The sequence below is a fragment of the Balaenoptera ricei genome, chromosome 13 (genome assembly GCF_028023285.1).
Source record: "Balaenoptera ricei isolate mBalRic1 chromosome 13, mBalRic1.hap2, whole genome shotgun sequence".
Taxonomy (NCBI): Eukaryota; Metazoa; Chordata; class Mammalia; order Artiodactyla; family Balaenopteridae; genus Balaenoptera; species Balaenoptera ricei.
The window spans coordinates 96,637,699-96,665,118 of record NC_082651.1 but is presented as its reverse complement, the minus strand read 5'-3'; the positions used below and the strand labels follow the sequence as shown (position 1 = coordinate 96,665,118).

Below are 27,420 nucleotides of genomic sequence, written 5' to 3'. Positions count from 1 at the left end.
GGTAATACCAAAGTGTGTCCGTGTTTGTCCTTAGGCACACGTTTCGCACAGCTGTGATCTAGCTTGGCTATTTATTTGATCTTAATTCTTCATAACACCTGCTGTTCTCCAGGCCTCTGCTTTATTCCCAGGAGGAGGTCGATCCATTATTGCTCTCACTTTAAACCGAGCCTGCAGGCCACAATGCATTTCTGTGCTTCCCAAAAGTGGTCTGGAAATATTTGACACTGTCGTTAACATTCTCTGTTACTTCAAAAGTTAAGTCAAATGTGCGCTGAGGCAAAGCCACCATCTAAATATCTGTATGACTCTTTCTTGGTAAAGCTGTCCTTGGGGCACAGGTCCGGGCATTGTTTTGTTTTGTTATTTGGTTTTCTGTCCTTCAGATATGTCATTTCTTCTCCACTTGGCCTTTCATGAAAGGAACAAGGGGAGAGGAGATGGGACAGGCATGGGTCATGGCCCAAATGGGGAGGCCTGTGGTCTGCTGTCCTCTTGTCCCCTCCAGGGCAGAATCTCTGGGTTCCAAGAATAAGCCAGGCCCTTCCCACCCTTGCTGGCTCAAATTGTGACCTTAGGGTGCTGGGGACCAAGCTGGCCCTGTGTTGTCGCCTCTAGTTCAGGGCAGGAGCAGCAGGGCCGGCTGACGGTGCAGGAGAAACGTTTGTGTGGATCCTCAGGTCAAGGGTCAGCAGACTTTGTCTGCAAAGGGCCAGATAGTAAATATTTTAGGCTTTGTGGGCCTAAAATATTTAGGATTTTCAGGCCTAGAGGCAAAATTGAGGCAAAATTATGTACATCCTTACATAATAAGAGAGAAAAGAAATTTCCACAAAAAAATTTTTTTAATGAAAATTAAAATATAATAATAATGATAGTAATGGAGTGTAATTTTTTTGGTAATGCAGGTCTACTAAGAAGAGTGGAATTTTTTTTTTAATATCTTTATTGGAGTATAATTGCTTTACAATATTGTGTTAGTTTCTGCTGTAAAACAAAGTGAATCAGCCATATGCATACGTATATCCCCATATCCCCTCCCTCCCCTCTAGGTGGTCTCAAAGCATGGAGCTGATCTCCCTGTGCTATGCAGCTGCTTCCCACTAGCTATCTATTTTACATTTGGTAGTGTATAGATGTCAATGTTACTCCCTCACTTCGTCCCAGCTTACCCTTCCCCCTCCCTGTGTCCTCAAGTCCATTCTCTACGTCTGCGTCTTTATTCCTGTCCTGCCCCTAGGTTCTTCAGAACCAGTTTTTTCTTTTTTTAGATTCCATATATATGTGTTAGCATACGGTACTTGTTTTTCTCTTTCTGACTTACTTCACTCTATGTGACAGACTCTAGGTCCATAGAAGAGTGGAATTCTTTCTGGGGGGCTAACATTTCTCTCTTTTCATTATTTATGTGTTTATTTGAAGTATAGTTGATGTACGAACCTTTCTCTTAATTGGTTGTTCAGAGTTAGTATTCTCCATCACCCCATCATCACATGGATTGGAAATATTCATCTGTACAGATCCTTAGTGCATGGCTGCATGAAAACAGGGCGAGGGACAGAAGTGGCGTGTGGACCCTAGATGCTCAAGATTCATCTCAGACAGACTGCAGTTTTGGCCCCGTGGGCCAGCATCAGGACGTAGGTGCCTCCGTGCCAGATGGAGGTCCCTGTAGGGCCCTGGGAGCAAAGACTAAGGCAGCCCTCCAAAGGGAGACAGGCGTGTCGCACGGGGGGAAGAGGGAACGGACCCCCTAGGTGCTACCAGTGCTTTACGAGGTAGCCCTGGGGGATGGCACACAGAGGGATGCAGGTACAGAGGAGAAGCATAAAGCGGGGTGTGCTTAGAAACAGTACATGGGATGTGGCCGGAGCTCTTGAGAAAGGTAGCCAGGCTGAGGAGCTGCCTAATAAATTTTATTACATTTTAATTTTACTCTAAATTTTACTCTAAATATTCCTCTGTGGCCAGTGGCTACCATCCTGGACAGCACGGGTCTGAAAAGGAAAAGTGTGAGCGTCCCCCCAGGCAGGCCGTCCTTTCCCACGCTGCACAGGATCCCAGACCAGCCGTGGACTTGGAGGAGAGCTGCTTTCATGAATAAATAAGAACTGTGGCTATTAATATAACAGTTTAGGGGATCAAAAGAGATGCTTTTAAAGTGGTTGAAGACAGTTGTTTATTTTCCTCTGAAATATCTGTGACACATCCCTACAGCCTTGTTTATGTGATGAATTTACTCTCTGAAATTTGCTTTGTAAACTAAAGGTCAGCTGTGGTCTAGCTCCTCAGAATTAATGAGGGTTTTGGCCAGACTTAGGCTTTTGCGTAGTTCCTACTTAGGGCCGTATTGTCTATTAGATTTTTGCTTGTTTACAGTTGTTACACACAAATTCTGGTTGTAGTTGCAGCTTTGTTTTCCTTCTCCTAAGCTTTCTGGTTATAGTTGCAGCTTTTTTTCCTTCTCCTAAGTTTAGGTAGATTTTGGAGAGGGCAGGGTGTGGGTGAGTGCATGTTCTGGTTGGAAGTCTCAGCCTGATTGGTAGAAACTTTTGGTTCCTTGAGACTCTCAAGTTTTATTATTTTTGTTCTAAAATTCCCATGCTGTTTTTATATATAATTGACAGAGACTTTTTCCAGCGTTCAGTCTTAATCATTTTAACTTCTCTTGACCAAGTTCAACCTTAATTATCTGTAAATATGCACTGTAATGCACTGTTTTTGAGTGGCAAGGTAATTGCTTTTCCCTCTTGTAATTTTAATTAAAAATCACCTCTGCCGCCCACCTCACCTGTACTTCTCAGGTCCTCATAATAGACTAGAAAAGCAACAGTTAGTGTTCATCTCCTCTTTCCTGAGTTCAGGAAACAGTGCGTGCCTTTAATGACAAGGGTACAGTTTCCATCTGGTGGCATTTTTACAAGGCTTCCTGCAGTGAATGATCAGGGAGGGGTGTGCCCCACAGTGTAACCTGGGAGGGAATTTGTCAGAGTTCAGCTGTGTGATAAAGGGCATTTCCTCTGCCTCGGCCTTCCACACTGAGGCATCTGACTACCCCCAGTTCCCATTTCTCTCAGCACAGCTGAGCCAGACCCCTGTGGACAGAAGATTACTCTGTCGTCTGTGGGAGGGCCGGCAGCTGGAGTACTAAAACCTGGTTGAGAGTGGCAGAGTAGATCTCGGAGGCCACTCCCTGACTTTTCCAGCGTGTCTGCTGCCCTGCGTCGAGCTTCCGTCTGTGGGTCCCGGCCGGGCCCTCACCTCTGGGTAGGCTTTCCCTGAATCCACTTCCTGCCTGCCCCGTTGTTCTCACTGGGGCCTGCATGACCCTCACCTCCCCCCTGCTAAGAGGAAGAAGCTTTCAGTGGCTGCCCCTTGTTTTCTGGGCTCAGCAGGGACAACCGTTGTCTGGATTGGGGTCCTGCCGGTCTTGCTAGTCTCATGGTCATTTTCTGAGCTGCGTTTTGAGTCCTGTTCTCTGCCAGGCTCTCTGCTGGGTGCTGAGGATACAGTGGCGAACAGGTGTGTGCCTTTAGAGGAGAACGTTAGGAAGTGTGTCTGTTTGATTAGGCGGGGGACGGGCCCCGGCAGGCCGGCACACCCGCAGGGCTCGCTGGTTCACAGGGAGAACTGAGGGGTGGTCCAGGTTAACTCGCTTCACCGCAGAAGGCTGGTGTCCAGCAGGCAGTGAGGGCAGAGGCGGCTCGGGGGCTTCAGGTGGATGGGGCACGTGACAAGGTGGTGGCTTTTAGGGACCACGTGCTCCATCTTCATTCCCACCACACTGAGCACCAGTCCCACGGAGGCAACCCCAGAGGGGCCTCCACATGGCGCTCCTGTGGCCGCTCTCTGAAGCTGTGGTCTAAGCTCAAGCATGTTTTAATGAATACATTCTCTGTTTTTTAGGCTTTGGACGTGGACCGGATGGTTCTTTACAAAATGAAGAAATCCGTGAAAGCAATAAACATCTCTGGGCTGGGTGAGTATGCATCCTTTCCTGGGGGCTTCTTTGTGGAAAATTTTTTATTTGCAGTCCTGATATCATAATGTTAATCAACCATTAATGAATAATCAACCAAACTCCTTTTCCTGGGCATACAAACTAGAGAGGTGAGTTGGGATGTGTAATTTTTAGGAGCACGGGTGCTTCCGGTTCTCTGAAGTGCAGCTGAGGCTCGCGTGATGGCCCTGCATGGACCAGCTTTGTCAGGCTGGCTAAGAAGGGTGGACTCATTTCTGCCTCTGTTCTTTGGTTTGTGCTATTAATTATGCCAGATGCCCTTTCCATTTCTCTCTTATCCAATTCTTGCCTTTCTTGTCTGGGAAGAAAATTAATAAGTATAAAAACATGATCAACTACTCAAAGTAATATTTGATCTAGACTTATATAAATAGGTTAAAAACAAAAAACACTGCAACTTCTGACCCAAAGATGACGGGCTGCACATGTGTGGCAGGCCTGCTCCCTGCACAAAACGTTACTAATGATAGAAAGTACTTTTTAAAAGTCATTAAGTGACTATAAAGTTTCACTCAGAAATGAGGAAGTGGCAGCCTTAGGGGACTAGTGGTGGTGAGGAGTCTTGGAGAGATTGGAGCAGGGCTTGCAGATAGAAGGCTGCCTGGTGGGAGACACGCCACTGCTGAGGGTGGCAGGTACACCGGGGGCTGCCTGTGGAGGGCGGCTTGGGAGGAGGAGGGGCCCAGGCGCTGGATAGCTCTACGTTGTCCCCTTCACCCTCGTGGTGTCTCCCTTCAGTGAGAGTAGTAATCGGAGCGGAAGGACTGGGAACGCCCCAGGTGGCTGTGATGTCAGGAGGGACGTGCGACCTTCTGGAGGTACGTGTCCCACCCGACACCCCCGTCCCCAACTAAAGCGCAATTCACCCTTGAACAAGGCTGGTTTGAACTGCACGAGTCCACCTATACGTGGATATTTTTCAAAAGCAAATACTAACAGGGTCCATGGTTGGTTGAACCCGCGGATGTGGAGGAACCGCGGACATAGAGGGCTGAAAATGAATTATACCCTGATTAATCCCCGCCTTGTTCAAGAGTCACCTGTAGTGTGAGCACAACTCCAGTAGCTGCTTTGCCTCTCCTCCAGGGAGGGCTGTGCAAAGCAAGATAATGAAGGGTCTAGTAGGAGATTTCAGCTACAAAGATGATATTACAATCAAGAATTGCCAAGTATATCTAGGAACAGATTTGGCAAAAGATATGCAAGAACCTGACATTGAAAACATACAAAACTACTGCTGACAGAAACTAAAGAAGACCTAAATAAACGGAGAGGTATATGGTATATGTGGGTTAGAAGACAATATTGATAAGAGGTCATTTCTCCCCAGATTGATGTCAAGATTCACCACAATCCTAATCAAAATGTCAGCAGGGGTGCTGACAAGCTGATTCTAAAACTTAACAAATGCTGCTGGAACAGCTGAATATCTACGTGAGAACAAATGAGCCACAACCCTCTCTCATCCCTTATACAAAAATTAATTTGAAATGGATCACAGATTTAAATGTAAAAGCTAAACCTATGGGGCTTCCCTGGTGGCGCAGTGGTTGAGAATCTGCCTGCCAATGCAGGGGACACGGGTTCGAGCCCTGGTCTGGGAAGATCCCACATGCCGGGGAGCAACTGGGCCCGTGAGCCACAACTACTGAGCCTGCGCGTCTGGAGCCTGTGCTCTGCAACAGGAGAGGCCGCGATAGTGAGAGGCCCGCGCACCGCAATGAAGAGTGACCCCCACTTGCCGCAACTAGAGAAAGCCCTCGCACAGAAATGAAGACCCAACACAGCTAAAATAAATAAATAAATAAATTTATTTAAAAAAAAAAAAAAAAAAGCTAAACCTATGAAACTTCTTGAAGAACAATTAGGAGAATATCTTTGCAGCCTGGGGTAGGCAAAGGTTTCTTGGGTAGGGCAAAGAAAACAATAAACATAGAAGGAAAAAATGGATAGACCTCATTAAAATGAAAATCTCACTCACTCAGAGATAGTATCAAGAATAGCCTAACATTTGAAGAACCCCCAAATCAAGAAACTGAAGAACTCATACTTGAGGAAACAGATTTAATAAGGCAATCAGAGCAAGACTGAAAACTAAAATTTGCTAAATGGCAGGCTACACACATAGGAAGAAGGAATTAGTGAGGCCCCATGTTGCCTGAACTCAAGGAGTTAAATGGATGGACAGTGTAAAATAAAAATTAAGAGCCAATGAGAATAGATTCAGAGGGGTCAATATTAGCATCCACCTAAAAGGAGTTCCAGAAGAGGGAAAAGAGAGTGGAAAGGGGGGAATTTTTTTTTTTTAATGATAGCTGAAAAAAATCCCTGGAACTAAAGAAAGATTTCAGATCTCAAATTTAAAGAGTCCACTGAATTCTAAGCAAAACAAATTTTATATATGTGTGTGTGTGCACATGTGTGTGTGTACTATGTCCATGTGTATGTATATTTATGTATGGGTGGGTATGTGTGCATATCTCAAGACATGTCCTACTGTCTTGACATCAGGTATAAAGAGAAAACTAAAGATTTACCCAAGATGGGGAGAAAAGCATATCTGTAGGAAAAAATATTTGGGGAAAATATGCTAAAAAATGATTGTTTCAGAGTTTTGACTTTATAGATATTTTTCTTCCCTTTATTTTGCGTATTTTATATATGGCAATTACATTGATGTTAATATGATTAGACAGGTATTAATTTGTTTATGACAAGTACCAAGTGAATGTGAAATAAGTTTGGGAAGGCAAAGAAGAGAAGGGACTTAATTTGTTCTTGACTGGGCTAGTTCCCAACTAAGTGTGAAAGCTTTCTGGACCTGGAGTTTGTGGTGCTGGCTGTCATACCCTGGAAGAAGTTACTTAGCGCTTTTTTTTTTTTTTAAATGTATTAAAAAATGTCATACTTGTGCAATGGAATACTGTATAGAATGAAAATGAATTAACTATAAGTATATGCAACCACATAGGTGAATGTCACAGATAAAATATTGAGCAAAAGGATACACACTGTGTGTTTGAATAGATACAGATATAGATATAGAAATACATATAGATTTCAAAAATCTCCAAAACTATTCTTTTTTTTTTTTTTTTTTTTTTTTCCCAAATATGGTAGTGGTTTTACAACTATCCTTTCAATCTGGAATGAGTCAGTATTGCACCAGGCAGCTGGGGAGGGGGGAGGCGGCGGTGTTGATTTCATTCCCTTTACTATCTGAATGTCTTTTGGAGAGAAAGAGACTGAATAACGTTTGTGGACCAGGAAGTTTTTTTTTTTTAAATTAATTTATTTATTTATTTATTTTTGGCCGTGTTGGGTCTTCATTTCTGTGCGAGGGCTTTCTCCAGTTGCGGCGAGCGGGGGCCACTCTTCATCGCGGTGCGCGGGCCTCTCACTATCGCGGCCTCTCCCGTTGCGGAGCACAGGCTCCAGACGCGCAGGCTCAGTAGTTGTGGCTCACGGGCATGTGGGATCTTCCCAGACCAGAGCTTGAACCCGTGTCCCCTGCATTGGCAGGCAGATTCCCAACCACTGCGCCACCAGGGAAGCCCCCAAAACTATTCTTTTTTTTTCACACATACACACTGTATTTTATTTTTACAAGAGATAAATAGACTGACACCAAGCATTGTAAAGGCATGACCACAACAAAAGCAACAATGATTGCAATTACCAAGCACGAAACACACTCATACTATGTCATAATATTGACATTCAGTCCAATAATCCTCCACTGTAACAGCTCCTTTACTTTGCAGTGAAAATTGATTTGTATATTTTTTGCCTCTGGGTCCTTGTGGGATTTTTTTATTATTATTATTCAAACAGAAAGTCACAAAAATTATAATCATCCTCATCAGTTCACTCCCATGTAATTAATTTTTTTTTTCATCTTGATCTTTTGTTAGCACTTTTATGAATTCATCGGTTTTCCATTAGAGTTCTGAAAATGCTTATTCATTCAGTTCAGCAGTATAGTTAGTTACCAGAAACCTGTACTTGTCAGAGTCTTTTCCATGAATCCTTGAAGATGAAACCCTTTTATAGGAACGTTTTTGCAAAAGCATCAGAGTACACCCAGAACTGTCTGTAAATGACAAAAGACTTAAAAATGACCACGGTTAAAGATTTGATAAAAGTTCATAATAATGCAATTGACAAGGAAATTTAGTTATTTCTGAGATATACATTTTATAGTAATAACTAGAATTATAACTTATAACATTATACCAGAACATATAAGATTTTTAGAAATTTCATGTAATGTCTGAAACATTTATATTAACGTTATTTCCTACTTAACGTCTTTTAGCCCTGGTTTCCTTGTCTGAAAAACAGTCATTTAGGTTAGAATAGGGATCAATGGTTCTCAGCCAGGGTGATTTGTCCCAGTGTGGTTATTAACAGCTGAAGAGTGTGTGTGTGTGTATGTATGTGTGTGTGTGTATATGTGGGTGTGTATATGTATGTATGTGGGTGTGTATATGTATGTATGTGGGTGTGTATATGTATGTGTGTGTGTGCACGCGCTAGAGGCCAGGGATGCTGCTGAAGGTCTTGTGATGAACAGGACAGCCCCCAACAAAGAATTATCTGGCCCCAAATGTCAGTAATGCCAAGGTTGAGAAACCCACATCTAGATGTTCTTCAAAGTCCTCTGCAGTTTTTTTAAATTTTTATTTTATTGAAGTGTAGTTGATTTACAATGTTGTGTTAAATTCTGCTGTACAGCAAAGTGATTCAGTTATACATATATATATATTCTTTTTCATATTCTTTTCCATTATGGTTTATCACAGGATATTGAATACAGTTCCCTGTGCTATACAGTAGGACCTTGTTGTTTATCCTCTACAGTTTTTTAAAAACAAGTGACAAAACAAAAACAAAAACCGCCACCATGCTTAGCTTGCCAGTACATAGATATTAACTGATTACCTGACAACCACTGATTTTGTGAAAGAAGGAAATAGAGTCAGTTTTCAGTGACTAACACCTAACTGGAAGTAAATGTGTAGGGAAATTTTTATGAATTTTTTTTCTATTTAAAAGTAAATATCAAAGACAAGAGTATAAAACTCCCTCCGCTTAATACAGCACTGAGATTTGCTGAAACGGGTGTTGCAGTATCCGAAAAGGCGGTCACCCCCGGGAAAAGCTCTTTTCCTGGATAAAGTGGGAGGTGGACAAGGGGAATAGTGATTGTTTCATGTTTTTGAACACTTCCTGCGTACCTTGGGCTTTCTGTACCTTATGCTCATCTTTACAGCAAGTCGTTGTAAAGACTTGTTCTCGGTTTACAAAGGGGAACCTGAGGGCAGAGGGTTGCAGGTGTTCTCTGATGCTCCTGGAGCTCAGCTTCCTGCCGGGCAGGGCTGAGGTCAGCGGCCGCCGTGCTGCGAGGCCCCCACTGTGCTGGCACTGACGGGCTGTCCTCAAGGCGTCGAGAAACCACCAAGAGAGGGATGCTCAGTTTTGTTGACAAACAGCAGATTTCAACAAGGATCTTAAGAGATTTCTTTTTTATTGTGTTCACTTGGGCTTTTTGAGTTCATAATTTAAGGCTTGTATAAAAGGGATATTTCATATTCGACCAGGTTCCAAAGTGATCTTAAAACCCTATGTTGAGAAGTGGTTCTGATCAGAAATAAAATGAAGTCACGTGTAAACGCTGGCTATGTGACTGCCGCCAGCCTTGAGGAAGGACTTGAGTGTCTCCCGAGGCTGGCCGGGCACCCGGAAGGGGAAGTTTTCAGCAAACAAGCATCAGAAGGGGAAGGTGTAAACACTTTGGTGTCAGGAAGCTGGCCTTTACGAATTTAACACCACTCGTGGCTAATCTGCATTTCTGACCTGTATTGCTGAGCGTGTGCCATAAACCTCATTTCTTTACCTGCCCCAGAGTCATTTTCTAAAACACAACTCAGCGGTGTTGCTTCTCTGCTCACAACTCTGGAGTGTTTCTTGTCCACATTGATGTTCGTGACGTCCTAGAGCCTGGGAGAGATGGGGAAGGCCTCTGGGGGCTCTGGAATTTTAGGGAAAGTGGACTAAAGCACGGGTAACAGGTTTTTCTTCCTGCAGGCCCAGCCAAAGACTTTAATATGCTAAAGTGAATTGTGAGGAGATTGGCCTTAACCTTTTCCAAATTACTTTGTCTGTGAAACTACTACCGCATCCCTTAACTGCTCCCACTGCGAGCCTCGGGTTAGTAAACACGGCAGAAGACCAGATTTGGTCCCAGCTCCTTGCATCACCTGGGCCCAGGCTACCTGTGCAGAGTCCCTCCCAACTCTCTGCGCCCTTCTTTGATACGACTTGCCTTTTGCCCCAACGTGCCACGTTTCGTGTCCTCTTCCCTCTGCACATGCTTTTCTGTCTGCTTGAAGTGGCATTTTGCTGCTTGATCGGAGGAAACTGAGGCTTCAGGAAGTTGAGACGTTTGCTCTGGAATTTTAACATGGCATTTTGGACACCAGCCTGTGTCCTTTCTGAGGTATCACACACAGCAGGCTGACCGTCAGCCTGACCTTGCAGGGGGCCTCTTTTACCCATCTTTATATCATGCCAAGTTTGAGTTATTATAAGGCTGTGAATCTGAAATTTTTTTTTTTTAAGCCAGAATCCTGATCCTAAAGTCTTTATTTCAGAACAAGTGTTGTCTCCTTCAAAACAGTCACCTGAGGAAGAAACCCTGTACCTTCTCCTGTGAGTTGCTGACATCGTTCACAGCATTTTGGATCTCTTCTCTAGAACTGCTTTTAGTAGCACATTCTTTTGAATATATTTAGTGGGGGAATTTAAGGATAGATTAAACTTTTTTAGAACTAGATGTCGGAAATGAGCCAGGCATATTCAGTAAGGGATTGAGCTGCTGGCGACCACAGTCGGTTAGGAGCGCCGTAACTGCCATCCTTCTGGCTCTGACTGCCGTAAGTTCCAGGAGAAGTCCCCGTAGTGGTTCCACCATTAGAGTGTTCAACATCCTTAGGCGACTGCTTGCATAGGAAGAACACTCGTTTTATGCATTATTAAAAGAACAGTGAAAATAATTTAGTACTTATGCCTCACACTGCTGTGTACTTTTTCCTGTCTCATGTTCCTTAATTTACGTGCCAGCAGGACTTTTCTGCCGAGTGTCCTGATTGGCCATGGGCTGGCCCCAGCTGACCTCTAAGTGATTCCCTGCTCTCCGCGGTCTCTCTCTGCTCCAGGCTGACCGGGGGCTCCCTGGTGCACGAGCGTGTCACAGCCGTATGTGTGTCTTTCACACAGTCTTCCATCTGGCCCTGCTCCTGGTCTGTACCCACGCGCGCCTGTCCCAGGCGCCTGTTGAAGGCCTGCCCAGCTGTCTCCATCAAGCTGAGACTTGACGCGGTGTCAGCCTCCTTTAACTCTCGGTATTATTAGTTTTCTGTGACTGCTGTAACAGATTACCACCAACGGAGCGCCTTCAGATGACACTGATTCACCTACAGCTCTGGAGGTCAGAAGTCCAAACTGGCCTCACTGGGCTGAAATCAAGGTGTTGGCTGGCTTCCTGGAAGCAAGGAGGTTTCCCTGCCCCTTCCAGCTTCTAGAGGCCCCTGAGTTCCTCGGATAGGGGCCTCCTTCCATCTTCAAAGCCAGCAATGGCTGGTGGAGTCTTTCTCACGCTCCATCACTCTGACGCTGTCTTAGTCTGCATGGGCTGCCATAACAATACCACAGCCTGGGGGGCTTAAACCACAGATGTTTGTCTCACAATGCTGGAGGCTGCAAGTCCGAGATCAGGGTGCCGGCTCGCTCTTGTTCTGGTGAAGGCTCTCTCCCTGGCCTGCAGAGAGCCGCCTTCTCACTGTGTCCCCACGTGGTGGAGGAAGAGAGACAGACAGAGACAGAGAGCGTAGGCATGCTAGAGTGAGCCGGCTCTGGACACTAATCCTATCTTGAGGGCCCTACCCTCTTAAGCACATCTAAACTTTATTATCTCCCAAAGGCCCACCCCCCAAATACCATCATACTGGGGGTTAAGGCTTCAACATATGAATTTGGTTGGGGGGAGGAGGGGAATGACACACAGTTTAGTCCCTAGCAGACACTGACTCTTCTGCTTCCCTCTTCCACATCCAAGGACCTGTGATTACATTGGGCCCACCCAGTGATCCAGGATAATCTTCCCATCTCCAGTTGAGCTGATTAACAACTTGAATTCCATCTGCAACCTCAGATGGCATAATATCCCTGCCTCCAGGGATTAGGAGTGGACATCTTTGTCGGGGAGGGGACAGTATTCTGCTGAACCCAGTTCCCCTCTGAATTGTGAGTTTTGAGGTTGAATCAGTTTTGATTTTTCTTTCAGCCAAAACTGAAAGAGTATCTAATATGCAGACTCTGTTCTCTCTTTAAATCTTGCTCTTTATAAATAGTTTTATGTCTGTTGGTCTTTGCCCCCCAGTTCGATGACAAGCCCTGAGGTCCGTGACCCGTTCTGAAAGGCGTTGTGGTTTAGGATACAGAGCACATGGGTGTTACGATCCAGGAGCCCTGGGGTCAAAGCTGGTGGTGCCGCTCAGAAAGTCTGTGACACTGGGGAAGTTGTTTATCTTTCTGAGCCTCAGTTTCCTCATAGGTAAAAGGAGAATGTTAATATTTCATAGGCTTGTTAGTGACGAGTAACTGAGATAACATGAAAAAGTGACAGATGTGGTTCTGGACACATGAACAGCGTGACAGCTGCAAATGTACCTCCTGTGTGTCCCTGCAGTGGTCAGCACAGAGGCCGGCAGACACACAGTACGTGTCAGTAATATTCATTTGTATGTTACTACGTTTCTGCTGTAAGTTCTTACACTCTCGTCTTAGTGTAGGAGAGAGATCGACTTAAAATTTTAGGGGTGAACAGGATTTATACAGTTATAAATGTATGTAGAAGGGGCGGGGGAGTGGTTGCGATAACTTGGAGCAGCCAGCTATGTTATTTACAGCCTGTGAGCTAAGAATGGTTTCTAGCATCTTAGCACATATATACCCAATAACCTCAGTATTGCCTCTTGGCGCCTACAAAAGCCTTTAATATCTCTCTCTTGCTTTTAGGAAAAGTTTGCCAACCCCTGTTTTAGAGTTGCGGTTCTGAAACTTGAGAGCGCCCCAGAGTCCCTTGGAGATCTTGTTAAAACACAGATTGCTGGTCTCTACCCTCAGAGTTTCCGGCTCAGTAGGTCCAGGATGGAGCCTGAGTATTTGCTAGTTGAATAAGTTCCCAGGCGATGCTGAAGCTGCTGGTCTTGAAAATACCGCCTTAGACACCCCTGCCACCCCCCCCCCCCACTTTAAACATTGGACTGAGCCAAAAGGTTATCAGTATGTTCCCAGTATAGGCAAAACAATACTTTTCTTACACAATAGCAAGTATACTATGTTTGCTCCCAGTTTTCAAAAGGATAACAACACAGCTAGATGCATTTTCTAGAATGTCTTGTGTACAGGTTTGCAAAAGCAGTTATGATGATGATTTGTTGAGAAACTGTTTCTACAGTAATTTTTCCCACTTACAGTAGACTGTTATCTGACCTCTTTAAAAAAAAAAAAAAACAACAAAAAACCCAGTTCATATTTATTCTAATACTGTTCTTAGTCTAAACTTTCCCAATCTCTGTCTCAGCTCCTAGGTGGTTTTTTTTCCCCCCAGGAAGTTGATGCTAACATTTTTCAGCTATTTGACATATCAGTGGGTGGAAAAATTCATCTTTATCAAGAAGGAAGCAACAAAAGACTTTGATTTTCACTTCTCTAGAATTACTGTATCTTAAAGACTTGGTGGAGCTATTCTTACCGAGAGTGGGATATCCCTTCTTTACCCTTTTTTAGAGAAATTGGCACATCCTAGAAATGAAAAATACAAAGAAAGAAATGCTAATTTTCCCTCAAACCCTTAGCATCTTCTACCTACAAAAGAAAATGAGAATTTTTGTGTGTGTTTCTCCCTGTTGTTTGCAATGCTAATTAGAATGTGGCTATTAAATTAACACAGAATTGTTTCTATGACCATATAATAATTAGGATAGAGCAGTTCAGAAGAAATGTATGTAATTGTTTAGGAAGTGAAATTTCATTGTGCGTTAAGAAGGTACTGTATCTGGGGCTTCCCTGGTGGCGCAGTGGTTGAGAGTCTGCCTGCCAATGCAGGGGACACGGGTTCGAGCCCTGGTCTGGGAAGATCCCACGTGCTGCGGAGCAGCTGGGCCTGTGAGCCACAATTACTGAGCCTGCGCATCTGGAGCCTGTGCTCTGCAACAAGAGAGGCCGCGATAATGAGAGGCCCGCGCACCACGATGAAGAGTGGCCCCCGCTCGCCGCAACTAGAGAAAGCCCTCGCACAGAAACGAAGACCCAACACAGACAAGAATAAATAAATAAATTAATTAATTAAAAAAAAAAAAGAAGGTACTATATCTGGCATGATTTCCCACCTGTTACATAAGAAAATAACTAAATTATAATCCTCAGTGTTTGTCAAGAATAAAGTGAAACTGGTATTGGCCGTGCACATCAAGAAAGATAAAATCTTTATTGGGGATGCTTATTGCGTTGTTGCATTGCTTATCAGAGTGACAAACTGAAAGCCTCCTATAACTAAATTAGAATATAGCCACTTGATGGAATTATGGTTATGTAGCAACATGAAGAGAAATGCTTATGATGAAGTCTTCAGACAATAAAACTGAGGATACAAAGGATGTGTTTACCATATCTGTGATTAAAAAAAGAATAGATTGTAACAAATGATGATAAAGCAAGTACATCTGTATTGATGTACTTTCATAAATTTAAGAGTGGAAACATAATAATAAAAATCTGACACTCATATGAAGTGTTGATTATAGGCCAAGCACTGTGCTAATAAATAAATACATAAGTTTAATCCTCACACCAACTCTGTGAGTTAGGTACTATCAATAACTCCATTTACAGACGAGGTCGGTGAGGCACAGAGGAGTAATTGACCCAGGGCTGTCTAGCTGGCAGTTAGAGGAGCTGAGACTCAAAACCAGATTTGCTTCCCAGTCTCTGCTTGTGACCACAGCACCACACTGCCTGGATGTGAGCGGGGGTGCGCAGGGGAGAAACACCGAGCAGTAACGCCATAGGAGCGTCTTGGCTGTCATATGGCTGATGAAAAAGCTCCAGGTGGTTTTGCTCGGTCACAAGTTCAGTGAGAGCCAGTACATGACAGGTGTGCCAAAGGTGAGCACAGGTGACCTTAGGGAAGTATGTAGTGCTGCTAAAAAAGGTAGTTAGTTGTGCCACTATTGTGATGTAAGAGCAGCATTTTAGGAGGAAGCTCATGTTAGAGCTGGAAACCTTGTGGTAGGAGGGGTGTTGGAAGGATCTAGGACGTCTTTGCTCGGGGAGGGTGGGAGAAGGCGCATCTGAAGGCTTTTCTCTGGAATGAGGAAGTGAAACGTGTTATCTGTTCCTCTCTCCTGGGTAGTTTCATGAGAGTGGGTTTTGACTCAGATCTGAGGGAGAAGTTAGCTGGGGGAGCAGCCCCAGCGGTGAGCTGGTCGTCGGAAGGGTTCCGGCAGAGGGCTGGTTGGTGGCCCTCTGTCTCTAGGGAAGTTGCAGGGGGAGGTGGGGACGTGGACTCGGAGACCTTGAGATGTCTTCCAGTGATGAGACTCTGAGATTCTAGTTGTCTCTTCTCTGATGGCTAAGGATAGTGATTGGAATTTAGAAGGCTAATTTGTGGAATCCCGGCAGCTGTGATCAACATATTAATCGTGGAAGGATAGCTCATCCGAAGGAACACTGAGATTTGTGACTTAATGTCCCAAGTATTAACTTGAATCATACGTGGTTCGTACATAATCAAATATGATCATACTTAATTAAATGTGATTAACACGGTCATCGTATTTTTTGGTAGGGGATTTATGCTCATCTAGGCTAGGGCTTTTTACCTGGTGTGTTGGGTCTATGGACAGGCCTAAAGGGTCCTTGTATCCCAGAAATTGTATAAAAAATTATGTAAGGATACCTTTTCCTGAAAAGATAATCCACAGCGTTCTTCTCATTTTTATTGTTGTCTGCGATAATGAGACGATTAAAGAACCACTGATGTAGCCAAACCCCCATGGTTTGTGGATGGGGATACCATCACAGAGTTGGCTATCTGCCTTACTGTAAAACACTGACTACGTTATTCAGCAGATATGTTTGAACGTGTTTCCTCATCTGTAAAATCCTGCGGAGTGGTGGGGAAGATGAAGGAGACTCTGTAAGTGGGTGAAGTCTCCCCTCCATGAATGGCTGTCGTTACATGGGCTTTGAGACCACTGATTTTCCAGGGGCTCCTTGTCCCTGAGGCCACAGGAGTCACTTCTCTCCTGGTCTGCTGTGCTCTCCGTGGAGGTGGGCTGGGGGCGCCTGCTGTAAGTGATGGGAATTATATCCCTCAGGTACAGTGAGGTAAAAACAGAGGGGAAAAGGCTGAGCACAACTTGCAGTGGCCACACGCACGTCCTGTAACGTAGCTCATCAGATGGCTTTGCCGACAAAGGGCGTCAGTGTGATCGATGTAAAGTTTCCAATCGCTGGTGGTCCACCTCCAGCAGATGTTGACTCACCTCCCTGTTGTGCCTGCCCGGCCTCTGGGGATTCCTGGCTCACGGGGGGCCCTGCCAGTTCATTAGCAGGAGCCCCTGTCTCCTCTGACTTGAAGGAGCTCCTTGAGTAAGGCGAGTTGGGTGAGGCAAGCAGCTGGCAGCCCAGTTTTAATCTCATCCTCTGTTGGATTCTGAAGGAAAATTCCTGTAAGCTTCTCCTCTGAGAAGCCTTTCCTGTCAGCAGGCCCCAGAAAATGTCCTCTTTTCCACCTCCTGTAATGTATACCACGTGGATTGTTATTGCATGTTTATCTTCGTCTTGCTAAATTGTGCGTTGGCTGGTACCAAGCCTGGTTCATCTCTGTCCCCTCCAGTTTCACTTTTCTTAAATGCAAGTCTTATCCTGTCAGTTTGCAACCTTTTGGGGGCGCCTGGGATGAAGTCCTTCCCCTGGCCCCCTCCTGCCTCTCCAGCCACGTCATCTTTGGACTCTCCCCGTGCTCTGGCCATACCAGGCACCCCGAATTCCTCCAGGGTCATCCTCGTTACAACCTGTCTTTGCGCCAAATTGATTGGTGTGTGCGTCTCTGTCATTGGAAGCTGTTCCTTGGATGCAGGGGCCCCACGTCCCGAATCTTTGCATTCGTTAGTGCTTGCGGCACAATAGGCTTTCACCACGGCTGGATTCTATCCCGGCATCCAGGGAAGTTCTCAACTGATGGGGTATTCAGGAAATACCGGATGGATCAATAACGTTGAACGTTGATAGGTTTCTGTCCTCTGAGCCTACAACATAGCTAAAGAGGGACAGAAAGCACCAGCGTAAACAGTACATCATCCAGTAGGTCAGTCTTGATTCCTGACCGCCCCCCGTCCCCCCAGGTGTGCTGCTGCAGGAGTTTTATCGAGAGGTAACTGGGGTTGTGTTCAGTTATTCACACAGACTCCAAGTGTCATTTTGTTGTCCTTCATATAGGGCAGGATCAAAGGATATCAGGTGATCACAGACAACAGTTTACACATTTTAATAGTCAGCCCACACCTTGACCTTCTTAACTCCTTTGCTGGCTGCCTGTGCCAGACATCACTAGTCCAGGTACATCCCGTGTTAACAACCATGAGGTCTCCGTAAGGTCGGAGGGGACGCCCCAGGAGAGTCTTGATGGAAATGAGTTTTGCATGAAGTTTTGAAAGTCGCGGGGGGACTTCCCTGGTGGCGCAGTGGTTAAGAATCCACCTGCCAATGCAGGGGACACGGGTTCGAGCCCTGGTCTGGGAAGATCCCACATGCCACGGAGCAACTAAGCCCGTGCGCCGCAACTACTGAGCCTGAGCTCTAGAGCCCGCGAGCCACAACTACTGAGCCCACGAGCCACAACTACTGAAGCCCACGCACCTAGGGCCCGTGCTCCGCAACAAGAGAAGCCACCACAATGAGAAGCCCACGCACCGCAACGAAGAGTAGCTCCCGCTCGCTGTAACCAGAGAAAGCCCGTGCACAGCAACGAAGACCCAACGCAGCCAAAAATAAATAATTTATTTAAAAAAAAAAATAAAAAGAAAGTAGGGGGAGCGCAGAGTGTTGGAGAGAGTGGTGGAATGGCGATGGTGAAGCCCCAGGGGCAAGGCCATCTTTCCACGTGCCCGGCTTGAGCGGGGCCCTGAGGGCTTGTGAAATAGGACGGGCGTTCTCATCAGACCCTTGGTGGTGGGTGCTCGTGTCTTATCAGAGACGATGCAGGTGCTCAGGTTAGGTTGCAAAGGCTGTCTCTATCATGTCAACTTGTGCAGGAGAAACTGGTGGAGAAAGACAGATTCAGATATCCTCAGTAGGCATGGAGAACCAAGGTAGCTGAGCCCTTGGGGCTGACATTTCAGGTTTCTCTCTTTTGTTTATTCCTTGTGTTGTTGTTTTCTGATTATAACGATAATATGAGCATAGTTTAGAACATTTAAAAAATTCAGAAAAGCGTTAGAACGAAGTCACAGCCCGGCCAGATGCCACCTTCTGTGAGATGGGAGGGGCCAAGCTGCATTCTTGGTCTGAGGCCCCCTGGGCTGTGACCCTGGCCATTCGGAGCTTCCGCCTGGCCTAGGTATCTCCGCCACCACAGTCGGTCCCCTCCTCTGCGAAATGCCCCTCAAGGAGGGTACAACGGTGCACGGAGAGCACCTGGCCTGCACCAGCCGCTGGGTGCCGAGCGCCTGCTCTTTTATCACCACCTTAGCATTTTGATGTCCTTTCCTTTCGGCCTTTCTCTACATTTTACCTTTTACAAAATTGAGATGAAATATATCGTTCTGTGCCCTGCCTTTTTTTCACTTGGCATTCTATCCTGACCATATTCCTACATCATGATTTTAAAAGCTTACATCATATTCCATTTTGTAGAGAGGCTGTTATGTTACCATTTCCATTTTGTTGGAGCTTAATACATTTTCAGTTTATCAGTTGTTCTGTACATATATCTCCGAGCACTTGATTATTTAGGAATAGATTTCTAAAAGTGGGAGGGGATGGCAAAAAATGTTTAAAACTTTTTATGCAGGTTACCAAATTGTGAATGGAAAGATTTTTATCTGGGATGAGTCTAGAAATAAAGTTCTAAAAATGGTTTTCTCCCATGAGGTGTTCACAGGGTAGAGATCCTGTTAAGAAGTGGGGATTATCTTTGACTCCAGGAAATTGCTTTCCCAGGAGCTGTTTGCCAAGAGTTAGATCTGAAACCAGGTGATGTTCGGGGCTGACAGCTTGAGGGGAAGTGGCCTGGCCTCTTTGGCATTGAGTCGTGCAGATTATCCTGACATTACAGTTGTGGCTCACGTTTGAATATTGATCCTCATCTAGGGAGGGTCTTTGTAAAGCTCTACTGCAGAGAACATATGTCTCTCCTAAACTGTGCCCTTGGCGGAGCTGTCTGTGTGGTTGGTTGGCGTGTGCAGTGTCTGCGGATGAGTTTGCCTCAGCCTGACCCCTCCGTGGCCAGGAGTGGGGGGTTGGAGGGTCCTGGTCAAGGCGAGCACCGTCAGTCTGCGCCCCCCCCCCGCCACCGACACGTACCCCCATTTGTCTCTGGTTAGGGCACTTGGACTTCGGGTTACCAGTGCGTGTGCTTGGCTGGAGGATTGTAGCACATTTGTGTCAGCCTAGAGCCGAGAATAGTGACTATGTGACGACTAAATGAAGAAACGCTTCCTCGCCTGCGCAGACTGGGAGACTGGAAAGCTGAGTTCTAGTTCTCGAACTGCTGCAAACTAGCTGTGTGACCTTGAGCAAGTCAGCGCCCTCTCTGAGCTTTGGCGTCCTTGTCTGTAAAGAGGGGTCTCTGGACCGGGTTTCTTTTCAGGATCCTTCGGACTGTAAAGACCCAGGAGTGGCCCCGGGTGGGTAGGACAGTGAGACTGGTGCTGCCCTGGGATGGCTTTGCGTCGGGAGCTGGGTGCAGGCGGGGGCTCGAAGACTGTGAAAGTGTTCTCAGCCTCTGAACACACAGGACTCCTTGTTGTTCCCCTGGGGTTGATAGCTTCCTGTTCCTGCTCGTCTCTGTCTGGAAATTCCCAGCTGACCTTGGGGCCCCAGCTCAAACGTCCCCTTCTTGGCGTCTCTGAATCCTCGGCCCCAGCACGTCGCAGGCCATCGTGCATGGGTTGGTGCATCTGTCCTGAGACATTGCTCGCACTCGTCTTGTGTGCACCCAGCGCACCGTCACAGCCCGCTGCAGGGCTGGCAGTGAGGAGCAGACATTCAGGTAGACTTGAAGGTGGTTGAGGTGAGTTGGCTGCGGGACCCTTCTTGTCCTCCGGCAGCACTGGGCAGGTGGCTGGCCCCCCCGCCGTGCTGTGGCCCATTGAGTAGCAGTAAAAAGGCTGCCTTTTCCCCGTTTGGATCCACCAATTTTGCTTGAACTATATGCACTGGGCCTTCTTCTTGGTATCAGTTTTTACAAATGACATAATCAAGTAAACTAGAAGGCACACAACAAGGCCCAACCCTTACCTCTAAACGCAGTGTGTGCACATGCTTGCTGGCTCCGTAGCACATTTTCCTGTTAGTCTTTCATTCCATCCCCTTGAACGCATTGGTGGAAGGTCTGACCTTTGTGTAGTGAGGTGTGGGAAATGAGAGGGCTGTGGGATTAGAACTGGGAAGAAACGGGGTCTCGTCTGCTGTGGTCTCAGCAGCTCAGGTTCTCATTTTCCCAAGTCCCTCCCACATCAAATATTCTTGGGTCTGGTTCATTAATAAGAACCAGAGTTACAGATACAGTTGAATAAGGGGGAGGTGGGAGAGGGAGCTCTTTTTAGAAGAACAGCTGTGACAGTTCTGTAAATAAGAGATGATAGAGCCAGTTTGGGTTCTTTCCAGAAAGTTTATTCCCTAGCCATTTATTTTAGGTTCCTATTTTAAATTTAGTTTTGGCTAAAGGAAAATAAAGACACTCAAGGACTTTCTAGTAGGGACATCTCAGACTTTGGGTGACATGGACCAGTAGGCCAGTCGGATAATATGTAGTTACGGGGTGTTTACTGTCCTGACAGTGGGCGCCAGGCAAGCTGTTACAGGGAGACACGGAGAGACTCGGGGCTGTGGTCATTATCAAGAAGCTTCAAAGTTGTTCGCAAGAAGAGAAATTTGTCTTAGAAACCCCAACTAGATCAGCGTAAAGAGGTTCCCACTGACCTAAGCTGGGACAGTTTGAGCATCAGAAAATAGTGATCACAGTGGATCAAAATGCTTTAAATATAAATACATGAGATGATGGTGACAATGATGAGTCAGAACATTCGTTGATCACCACTGGGGTTGCCGGGATCAGCACATTATTGTGAAGATTTAAAAGGGAAAGAATGTTTATAAAAAAACGTGACCGATACCAGGTGGTCAGTTGAAAGGCCCAGAAGAAGGGATGAAAGGAAGTGCATCTGTCCTTCCTGGTGCCAGAACCGGAAGCCTCGCTGGCTGTTTCTCCTCTGTGCTGGTTTGGTGGACTGCCCGTGGAGAGAAGGCAGGTTCCTCTCTCCAAGGTTGTCACAGGCTGGGGGCAGCCTGCGTGAACACAGGATGGATTTGACCCTTCCCCACCTTCCTCCAGCTGTGTGATCTTGGGCAAATCATTAAACCCCTCTGAACCCCACTTTACTCAACAGGTAGTAAGGATGACGCTTCTGACACCTTATAGTCTTACTAAGTTTAATTGAACGAAAGGCTTGTAGGCCACCTCATAGCCTTTACTGAAGCTGATTCTCTCCCTCTTCCCTCTGGGTGCTCACCTAGAGCAGCTGTGAGGGTCCAGGATCATTTTGAAGGCAGTACATGGCTCCCGAGGTGACTTTAGCCTCCGCATTCCTGTTTCTCTCTCCCAGGGGAGTGACATCAGCACCAGATGTCTGCTTGTGGCTGCCACGCCCTTCCAAAACCACACGGGAATTGCCCACATCTTGACCACCAATTTTGAAATAGTTATAAAATAGTGTGTGGTTTGAAAGGAGCTGCCCTTCACTGTTGACCACATGTTCTAGAATTATAAGTCGAGCAAAATAGGTGTAACTGATCCGCCTCTGAAATGGAATTTTAAAAATCTAAAACTTGGGTACTTTTGGTTTTGGCAAGGTAAGCTATTTTTAGAAGGAAACACACATCAGTGTAGTAGAGTGGGGGACAAATGGGCTTTGGGATCAGACAGACTTGGGTTTGCACCACAGCTCTGCCACTTTCTGGCCCTGTTTCCTAGGACAGGTTATTTGATCTCCTTGAGTCCCAGGCTCCTTTCAGCATTGTGAGAAATAATGCATGTCATATATAAGTTGTGAAGTCTAGAAAAAAACATATGGAAACCATTTGCGCTCAGTATAGATGACATCTGTGCTGCTGTTAAGTATTGTCAGTTCTGGTGGGCATGTATGTGTTGGGTGTGGTTGAACTGCATATCCTCACCCACATTCTTTGATTCTTACCTTAACCTTGTGAGTATCTCCCAGCGGGGTCTTTGTCCTTCACGTGGCTGAGACCGCGCCATAGAGAGTAAATGCGCAGGTTACCGGGTCGTCCACGTTTACTGGGAGGCATAGGCTTGAAGCCCAGACCTTCTGAGGGCTCTTCCTGCTCTGCCACCCCTTCGTCAACGCCGTGTGTGTGTGTGTGTGTGTGTGTGTGTGTGTGTGTGTGTGTTTCTGCCTCAAGTCGTTTGCTGAGTATAGTTTCAGAAATACATTTAATGTATCCAGAACTCTCAGGCTCTTTTCTGGGATGTAAAAGATGATGATAATAATAGAAAGGAGGAAAAGGGCCTAAACAGTGAAATTAACGTTCTCGTGTGTTTGTTAGATCCACACGGGCATCCGCTAAGGCACCCAAATGCCCCCGGAAGTCGAGGGCAAAGTGCTTGCCTGGTAGGGTTGGTGGACACACCTTCCATGGATCCTGGGATCCGGCTCAGCCCCAGGGCCACCTTCCACAAGCACATGTCCCCTGTGTGCTCCGGTTGTCAGGCCCAGGCGCCGGCGCTGCCGACAGCGGTTTTGTTGCCCTGAGGAGTTGTTTGGGGCACTGCCAGGGGCTTTTCAGGATCTGTTCTTTGGCGAAGAAGCTGCAGCGCTAAGGCTTTCTGTGGCCTCCTGGCAGCCCTGGGCCGTCCTCCTTGTGGGAGCAGAATTCTGAAGATGTGGGCAGCCTGAGAGGGGTGTGTGACCCTGCCCAGTGGAGTCCCCAGGCAAGGTGACACGCACGCCCGCCCGCCCGCACTGTGTGCCTATAGAGTCGTCGTGTTACATTTCTGATTGGAGCGATGAGGGAGCAGAAATCAAGTGTCCATGCCAGGAAGTTGTTTTATTACAGACTGGCTGGATTCATTTAAAAATGCTTGACCCAGAAGTGAGGGAATCATGTCCAGCCACATTGGCTTACCAGAATTACCTGTGTCCCCTTCCCACCCCAGCTTCTGACTCAGAGACGGGACTCCAGCTTCTACAGTTTGACAGAGATCCGTGTATGATTTCAGTGTCCAACAGGGCCTGGGAACCACGGAGCTGGAGACCCAGAATCCGGGTTTTTCACTCTTTAAGGTGCTGCTTTGAAGCCTAATGATGGTAAAATACCTTCAGATGGATGACCAGGTTTTGCTTTTTCTGATCAAACGACATGCGTCTTGTCTTATATTTCAAGCACAAAGATGAGTAAAACTTAGTCCCTGCCCTGGAAGCACTTCCAGTGTGTTGGGAACCACGTTTACCAGTTGGACATTTGGAATGTAACACTCTGAGCGCAAGTCCAGGAAGGAGCCAGGGACGTGGGGCAGAGGCACGGAAAGGCCCCCAGGCAGAGGACGTGTCACGAGCAGAGGCGCCCTGGCCTGTGGCCTGTGCTCCGAGGACCGTGGCTTTTCCGGTGTTGAAAGGAGAAGCTAGGGCATGCGGCTGGGTGAGCGTCACGCCGGCTGCTGGGTTCCAGGAGAGGGCTGGGTCTGTTCTGTGTCTCCCGCCAGCGTGTGGGCTACGGAGGAGTCCTAGGAGATGGGGAAGCATGGGGGTCCCCGGGGGTCTCATCCCATGAGCTGGGGGCTGTGGCACTCGTGCGAGGCTCTCTCCCTCCTGGTCCTCATGCGTGTTCTTTGGGATCTGTCGCTGGCACCACAGGTGGTTGTCAGGACAGCAGAGTTATTTCTGTTCGCAGTGTGTCTTGGCTTTTCTCAGATTTTCAGGCTGTAAATGTGTTCGATTTTACCCACAAGTAAGAACCTGGTGGGGGGCAGGGCTAGAGCGGTTGGGGCCTTCACAGCAGCTCTCCCGTTGCTGTTGCAGCGCACGTGGAAAACGAGGAGCAGTACACCCAGGCTCTGGAGAAGTTCGGGGGCAACTGCGTGTGCAGAGATGACCCGGACTTAGGAAGCGCCTTCCTGAAGTTCTCAGTGTTTACGAAGGAGTTGACGGCACTTTTCAAAAACCTGGTAAGTGTCATGATCGCGTGCAGCGAACGGGCAGCATGGGAGGGGCCCGAAGTTGCTCGAGTTGGGAAGGTAGCTCCCTAGACAGTAATTAAGGTTTGTTTGGTACACAAGCAGTACGTTTCATAGCTCCTGTGGTACCTAAAAGAACTGTCTTTCCAAGTGACGCGAGGTCACTTTGGAATAAATTTTAGAATTGTGATTTTTACTCTCACAAGACTTTCACATTTCACTCGGCATTTTAAAGCTGCTCAGCTGAGGCACAAAATGGATAAATGCATTCGTCTTCTTAAGGGCCTCTGACTTCGATTTTCAGTAGTTCCTAAACTGTGTAGAATAGTCTGTTTCTGGTAATTATAGTAGGTATTTAAACTTAACAATATTTCATAAATACGTTTCAGACCCGTCTCACACAGCAAGGTAACCTATAATCAGAGCACAGAAATTACCGTGAATAGTTAAAGGCCTTTTATGCTCTCACATGCAGAGCCTAAGAAAAGTCTCACCTTTTAAGTGAGTGGAGATACGGACCGAGTACTTCTTGCCTGCGGTAGGTGCTTGGTAACGGGGGTGAATGGACTCTGCCTTGCACTTGGCAGCCCTGTGCCGTCCTCACTGTGGGAGCAGAATTCTGAAGAATTGAGCAGAGAGGGGGTTTGGGACCCTGCCGAGCGGTTTCTTCCACAAGGGGAATGTACGTCGGGATGGTCCCGGCATCTCTTTCCTGTTTTTCTCCCCCAGCTTCTCCCAAAGGTCATGGACAAGCAGACCAGGTCAAGAACTCAATAATGCTTTTTCTGTGTAGGTCGCAAACAACAGTGTCTTTTTCATGTCTCCTGTCAGCAAGCTCATAACAAGTGAAAAAATAGCTCATCATTCTTGAAGCGGTGATGATGGCGGGTCTGTCAGTCTGCTCTTAGAAGGGCAGAAGCAAGGGAACACAGTGCATGAGTTAATAAGGAGGAGGGGAGAGAACCGGATCGTGAAGGCTCTCGGTCCCTCTCCCTGTCTTCACTTGTAAAGTGTTTCCTTTGGAAGTGGTAAATATAAAAAGCCGTTGCTGTGCTTAAGTTTTTTACTCGGGTTAATTTGGAGTCTCTCGGGGCCTTTGTCAAGTGTGTCGCCCCTTTATCGCTGCCCCAACCAGGCTGACAGCACGCAGAACCCACGGTGGAGCCCAGCCCCTTTCCAGCCCCACTGCCCGGACACCGGCACATGGCTTGTTAGCGCCTCACCACTGAGTCCCAGTGGAGCTTTTTTTTTTTTTTGTAAACTGGGGAAGCTGCATGGTCCTGGGGAAGATCTATAGATGCTGACGTGTCGGGGGTCATCTAGTGTAAAATCAGCCTGCCGCCTCATCTCCCAGACCCTCGTGGGGGGGGGGGGTAAGCCCCTTCCTCGCCCCCTGAGCTGCCAGCCAGCTGCTTCGTGCCTCTCTCTTAAATATGAATGAATGGCCTCCAGAAAGAAAGAGACCAAAATAAACAGAAGAAAGAACTTGGGGGAAAACAGAGACAATGCAAAGAGCAGAAGAAAACTTTAAAGAAACTATATTTAATTCCTCAGAGAAATCAGAAGAGAGAATGGGATGAAGCTTGTCGTTAAAAAAGGGGAGAGACAATCAGTATAAGAAAATATAAAATTGGAAATCCTATGAGAAGGGTTAGAGTAAAAGAAATCTCTCAGAAAATAGATCAAAAGGACCAAAAAAGACAAAAGAGTGGGAAATAGATGAAAGACATGTCAGGGATTAATTCTCAAGGTCCAGTATCCAACTGACAGGCGTTTTCAGAAAGAGAGAATAGGAAACAGAGGAGGATACCGTGAATGCAACGGAACAAAAGATGGTTCCTGAGACTGAAGGATTTTCGTCTCTGGATGGGAGGGCCCAGGACAGTACGGGAAAAAGACCTGCCGCAAGGCACCCCCCTGTGAAATTGCAAAAGATCTTAACCGCTTTCAGAAAGCACACAGAGGATTAAGCATCACAATGCCATCGGTGTCTCAGCAGTGACCTTGGAAACTTGAAGGCCCGGAGCATTGCCACTAAAATCCTGAGGAACATAATTCTAACCTGGAATGAGACCCACCACCTGAGCCTGAAATTAGAATTAGAGATGTTTCAGATGCCCAAGGCTCGAGAAGGTTTGCCCCCAAGCGTCATTTCTCTGAAACTCCTAACGGTTGTGCTTTAGCAGCATGAAGAGGGAAGCCAAGAAAGAGGAAGACGTGTGAGTCAGGGAACAGGATCCAGCCAGAAGGAAAGCAGTGAAAGGGGTCCCAAGGGGATGGCAGAGGGAAGCCCTAGCACGGCGACTGAGCAGGCAGCCTGGAGACAGAGGCAGGGGAGGCCAGGCTCGCCCCTCCCCAGCCAGCTAGCTCTTGTATCTTCCTTCCTTCGGCTGATCTCCACTCAGGTCTTCTCAGCTGTAAGATGGAGATGATAACGCCATGCCTGGCTTTGTAAGAAGTACAGCCAGTTGCTTTCACACACCTTAGCTTATTTAACCCTTGTAACGATCCCATGAGGTGAATCAGCGTTGTCCCCACTTTGTAGATTAGGTAACTGAGGCCCGGGTGGTTTAAAGGGCTAATCTCTCTCGGGACAGGTCTGAGTCCTTGCCAGCTTTTGGACGTGCGCCTCCAGGTGTGGAAGGGCCCCGCCTGCGTCGCCCCACGTGGTGGAATCCTACTCGAAGTAGCTCGTCCTCAGTCTTAACCTGAGCAGCTGCACAGTTAGACAGAAGCAGCCCCTTCATTTCTTGATTTTCCGCAAAACTAAAAGCAGAGCAGGGCCTGGACATTGTGTTGGGTGCATTGCCACACTGGCCACTACCCCATGGCTCTGCCCCTGTAGGCACATCAG

At 46.7% G+C, this 27,420-nt stretch overlaps 1 protein-coding gene across 6 annotated transcripts in view; it reads left to right on the top strand.

Moving 5' to 3' along the window:
- ASAP2 (ArfGAP with SH3 domain, ankyrin repeat and PH domain 2) overlaps window positions 1–27,420 on the top strand; it is a 161,070-nt gene that overhangs the window by 50,695 nt on the left and 82,955 nt on the right. For all 6 annotated transcript variants that reach the window (XM_059942262.1, XM_059942261.1, XM_059942259.1 and 3 more), the window contains exons 2-3: window positions 3,907–3,979; window positions 24,412–24,557. In XM_059942262.1, coding sequence (XP_059798245.1) covers window positions 3,907–3,979; window positions 24,412–24,557 — 219 coding nt within the window. The remainder of the gene's footprint in view (window positions 1–3,906; window positions 3,980–24,411; window positions 24,558–27,420) is intronic.